The 5,366-nt window shown below is 43.5% G+C and overlaps 1 protein-coding gene across 7 annotated transcripts in view; it reads right to left on the reverse strand.

Moving 5' to 3' along the window:
• stradb (STE20 related adaptor beta) overlaps positions 1-5,366 on the reverse strand; it is a 58,413-nt gene that overhangs the window by 35,464 nt on the left and 17,583 nt on the right. The window contains exons 1-2 of one of the 7 annotated variants that reach the window (XM_043693264.1): positions 5,207-5,250; positions 2,589-2,643 (exon numbers count right to left, since the gene is read on the reverse strand). The exons of 1 other annotated variant lie outside the window; for it this stretch is intronic. In XM_043693264.1, the coding sequence (XP_043549199.1) occupies positions 2,589-2,600 (12 nt within the window). In that variant the 5' untranslated portion in view covers positions 2,601-2,643; positions 5,207-5,250. Of the gene's footprint in view, positions 1-2,588; positions 3,498-4,621; positions 5,148-5,206; positions 5,251-5,366 lie in introns of those variants that run through there. 5 more of the 7 variants (XM_043693266.1, XM_043693267.1, XM_043693263.1 and 2 more) reach the window with 5 other exon arrangements.

Raw genomic sequence — 5,366 nt, forward strand, 5'->3', positions numbered from 1 at the left:
TCCTACTTATTGCCTACATCTCTGCCTTCAAAACCATGAGTCCAACCAAATCAATCTACAAACTCTGAGGCCTAAGTCTCTGCTCCGCCCTCTGCAACTGGATCCTTGACTTCCTTACTGACAGACTACAATCAATGAGAACAGGCAGTGACACATCCTCCATGATAATCCTCAACACCGATGCCCCATAAGGTTGCATACTTAGCCTCTTACTATGCTTCCTATAAACTCATGACAGTGTGGTCAAATTTCATCCTAACTCCATCTGCAAGTTCACTGACGACACCACCGCTGTAGTTCAGATGTTAAACAACGATGAGACAGAATACAGGAAAGAAATAGAGTGTTTGGTGGCATGGTGTAAAGATAACAACCTGTCCCTCAACTTCAGCAAAATGAAAGAGTTGGTCATTGACTTCATAAAGCAAGGTGGAGGACATGCCCCGTTTACATTTATGGTGCTGAGGTGGAGATGCTCAAAAGTGTCAAGTTCCTATGAGTGATAATCACCAACAATCTGTCCTAGTCCACCCACGTTGATGCAACAGTCAAGAAAGCACAACACCTCTACCTCCTCAGCAGGTTAAGGAAATTCGGCATGCCTGTAAAGACTCTATTGATTTTTATAGATGCTCCACAGCTCGGTATGCCAATTACTCTGCCCAGGATTGTAACGAACTAGAGAGTTGTGAACACAGCCCATTCCAACATGCAAGCTAACCTTGTCAACCATTGATCCCATCTACACTTCTTGCTGCCACGGGAAGGCAGCCAACAACATCCCACCCAGGTTATGATCTCCTACAGAGTCTTCCATCAGGCAGAAGATACAAGAGCTTAAATGCATGTACCAACAGATTCAAGAACAGCTTCTTCCCTGCTGTTATTAGATTTCTGACTGGAGCTCTCAAATTTTCAACTTATGCACTTTAGAATACTCTCACTTTATGCACCTTCTCTGCACCTGTATTATTGTGTTCTTCGCTCTGTTCTATTTCAAACACATTGTATGGTATGATCTACCTGTACTGAACACAAAACCAAAACTTTTCACTGTACAGGAGATATGTGACAAAAATAAATCAAATCAAAATCAAACATGTCTACGACTTTCCTCTTTCGTTCTCCTGTAAACAAATCTTGGCACTGTTGCCAGCCTAGTCCCTATCAGGCTTTCTTCCCTACAAGTTCTACAGTCTGAGGAAAACAAAAATCACAGCAGATCGGGCAGCATCCCTGGTGAGAAAACAAACTAATGTTTCGAGTCAAGATGACTCTTCATCAGAGAGTCAATGACAGGATAGTCTTGAAAACTCTTGACATATGGGGCAACAGTATGAACATCTCTCCTTATCAGGGACAGGAAGTACAATAGTTACCTTCAAACTTACCTCCTTATGACCAGGGATATCTCACCACTGGGTGAAATCTGGGAACACGCCAACAGCCTAGTCTTTCAGCCATGGATAAAAACTAAGGGAAGAACGTTAAGCTGCAGCAGAACTAAGAAAATATATCTATCTATCATAAAATATGTTTGACAGCAATAGAATTTATTTCTTAGTGCAAATTATCCATTTCTTCAGGCAAACTGATGAGCAATCTGTACAGCTACTATTAACTGTTCAGGGACATCATGTTGTAGCTGTACAGGATATTGCTGAGGCCATTTTTAGAATAGTGCATACAATCTTTTTTAGATTAGATTCCCTTATAGTGTGGAAACAGGCCCTTCTGCCCAACAAGTTCACACTGACCCTCTGAAGAGTAACCCACCCAGTCCCATTTCCCTCTGACTAATGCACCTAACATTATGGGCAATTTAGCGTGGCCAATTCACCTGACCTGCACATCTTTAGACTGTGGGAGGAAACCAGAGCATCCGGAGGAAACCCATGCAGACACGGGGACAAAGTGCAAACTCCACACAGACAGTCACCCGAGGTGGGAATCAAACCCTGGCGCTGTGACGCAACAGTACTAACCACTGAGCCACCGTGCCACCCTGTTCTGGTCTGCCTGCTATAGCAAAGACGTTGCTATACTTGAAAGGGTTCAGAAAAGATGTACAAGGATGTTGCTGAGGTTGGAGGATTAGAGCCATAGGAAGAGGCTAAATAGGCCAGAGTTTTATCCCTGGAGAGTCAGAAGCTGAGGGGTGACATTATACAGGTTTATATCATGAATGGCATGGATAGCGTGAATCGCCAAGTTCTTTTCCCAAGGATAGCAGAGTCCAAAACTAGAGGGCATAGATTTAAGGTGAGAGGAGAAAGATTTAAAAGGAAACTGAGAGGCAATTTTTTCCCCACACAGAAGGGGTTACATGCATTGAATGAGCCACCAGACGAAGTAGTGGAGGCAGGTATGGGTAGAATTACAACATTTAAAAGACATCTGGATGGGTACATGAATAGGAGGGGCTTAAAAGGGAGACGGGCCAAACGCTTGCAAATGGGACTAGATCTGTTTAGGATATCTGGTTGGTGTGGACGAGTTGGACGAAAGGTGCTATTTCCATACTTTATAACTCTATGACTGTGGCTTAAGTTAATAAGGCACTTTGATAAAATGGTGGACCAACTCACCAGAAAAGGCATGGAAACTCCAGATATACTCTAACTCACATTGAGCACAGTAACCCTAGAAATGAAAAATTAAGTGTGTGAAGAAAGACCCTCTGGTTGTAGATCAAGCACTGTGCAACATAATGGATGCAGGGACAATTCTCCTCAGTGGGCTGTGAAAATATACCATGCTGTGCTACTTTCGATCCTATATTTCTTCCATTTTTGACTGTCACGTGAAATCAAATAGCCACAGTAATGGCAATAAAATGAATAAAGAAAACCAGAAAGATAATTGATGTGTGATGTCGTTTAGATCTTTTGCTCCTGCTTTTAAAATGGTTAGTCTGAACATAGACTTCTAAGCAGTAAACTAGCCAACTTTAAGATGAGGTAACTGTATGGGTAAATATCACTGTTACATACTCACAGGGCACTTCCTTGAATTGTGGTGTTTGTTTTGTTTAAATTGTTTATAGTGTTCAATAGATCCCTGGATACATTAATTGTTGATATACCACAAACAGAAGCACAAAAACAAGAGCGACTTCAGGAGATCAGCGATGGCTCTGTATGTCATTTTTATAACAGGTTAAGTATTATACGCCACTCTATCCCAACCTGGTCAATCCCAGCATCTTTATCCGTTTTTGCAAAAAATTGCCTGACCTCCACAGTTGCTATTATTGTGCCATTGGGAACTCTCCAAAGCTGATGAACAAAACAGCACTAAAGAATTCCATACTGAATATCTACTCCCAACTTCCCTCAGACTAATCATTTTAAAAGCAAGAGCAAAAGATCTAAACGACATCACACGCCAATACAGAAGATTGGTGGACTTGCTGCCTAAACATGCAACAAAATGTTCACTTGATCATTAGTTTCTCTCTTGGCCAGTGTTTCCCATTCATATTTCAACCACATAAAATTCTTCACATCTTTGAAGAAAATAATGTAACTGCAGGTTTCCTTTTTCTGATGTCATATTGGAGATTATAGGAAACACCATTCTGTTCACCCTTAATGTCAACTTCCAAATAAGGTGTGACTGGATCATAAATTATACTGTTTTTTTCTGGCCACCCTCCAGTCATCTGTGAACTTAAGCTCATCTGAATCTTCAATAGTGATATAACTTTTGGTTATCCATTGCACTGTGCTCATTCACAAACAGTGGCTCTCAATCAATTAATGCCTCAGTTTTAAAATTCTCATTCTTGTGCTTAATTCCCACCTTAGCTCATCACTTCCCCTAAAGTCCTTTATGAAACTCCACTTTCCTCCAACATTCATCTCTTGCTCAACCCCAATTCACTTCAACCTAACACCGACAGAATCCCAATATTTGAAAGAATTCCTAAGTTCTCTTCTTAAGCCTTACCACCTCTTTCTCTCTCCTTTAGCCCTTCCTCACAATTTTTGCCTGATTACATTCCATGAAGCATTTGGGATTTTCATTCCAAAAAGCTTGCAACATAAGCACAAAGGTGCTTCCTTTAATACCAATATTTAAAGGCACGCTAGCAGATTGATTCTCCTTCCCAACCCTCCTGCCCTGGATTCCTGCTGCAAGTCACTCACAAACCAAAGTTTAAACTGGCTAACTTCCTAGCTTGAAGAGCTCACTACCACTAACATCCAGGGACACAGATGGATTCTTCTAAGGAGCCACCAAAAATGACACATTAATAAAAATTGATTGGTGGTAGGCTGTTTGCTATTTGAGTATATCCAAATGGCAAGTAACTTCATTATCTTCTGTGAGTCTTCTCATAAGTGAAGAGTTCATTGCAAGATCCGAATAGATATCCACAGAACTGGCAGTTCGGGCCGTAGTCATTGGTTCTTGGAAGAAATTCTGTAGCTGTGCCAACCCAGGCCATAATGAAATACAGTATGTTTGGTGCAGGTTAGTCCTTAAATGCACGGTGATACAAGTTTCAATGTTTGCCTCCACATGGACCAGTCAGCTAATTTTTGCAGGCTCTTTTGTTTTAAGTGTCCTTGTATGGCTTGTACTGACCACCTTGCTGTCATTGATAAGCCAGTACCTCACAGAATATCAGCTGTAGTCATCCATACAGGAGATACAGTCTCCATTTCCAAGTGAAATTTTGGAGGGTGGTCTCCAAGCTGTCAAAGCGAGCACGATGGAAGACCCAGATGCTTGCAGTTGAGGCCTGCCGATTCTGCACAAGCAAAGTGAGATTTTCTGTTTACAAAAAGCATCCAGATCGCATTGTCCAACATTCATCCTCTGGATGAAGGAAGCATTAACCTTCCTCCACACCAGCAGGGAGAAATCCCCCCCATTCACTGAGATGAAGACTTTACAAGCTTCCCTCCTCCTGTGCTGGGCCAAGCCTATCTACATTTCTGTACCCCAAGGGAAGAGAATGACCCACCCGCTGGCTGACTCACTCACTCGCACAGAGTCCAGGTGGAGCTCCAGCAAACGCAAACCTCTCCAACATCCACCCCGCCCCTCACACCACCGGCAGCAGATTTACTTTCAAAACCTGATCTCGTTCCGACCCATACCTCCCGCTGCTCCCCTCCCCACCGGCGGAAACCCCTTCTCCCTCATTTGCCTCCCCCGCACCCGTCGTGTGGGGGAAGAGAAAGAGCCCACCCACTTTCTTGTACCATCGCGCAGCCCGCGCCCTCTTTTAACGGCGGCACGGCTTCCTACCACGCCCCGCCCCCTTCCTCGGACACCTCCTCCCCCCAAACCGAGCAGCTCCGCCCCTCCCCCAACACCCACGGCCTGCACGGGCTCCTCCGCCCCTCCCACCA

The sequence above is a fragment of the Chiloscyllium plagiosum genome, chromosome 7, assembly GCF_004010195.1.
Source record: "Chiloscyllium plagiosum isolate BGI_BamShark_2017 chromosome 7, ASM401019v2, whole genome shotgun sequence".
NCBI classification, from domain to species: Eukaryota; Metazoa; Chordata; class Chondrichthyes; order Orectolobiformes; family Hemiscylliidae; genus Chiloscyllium; species Chiloscyllium plagiosum.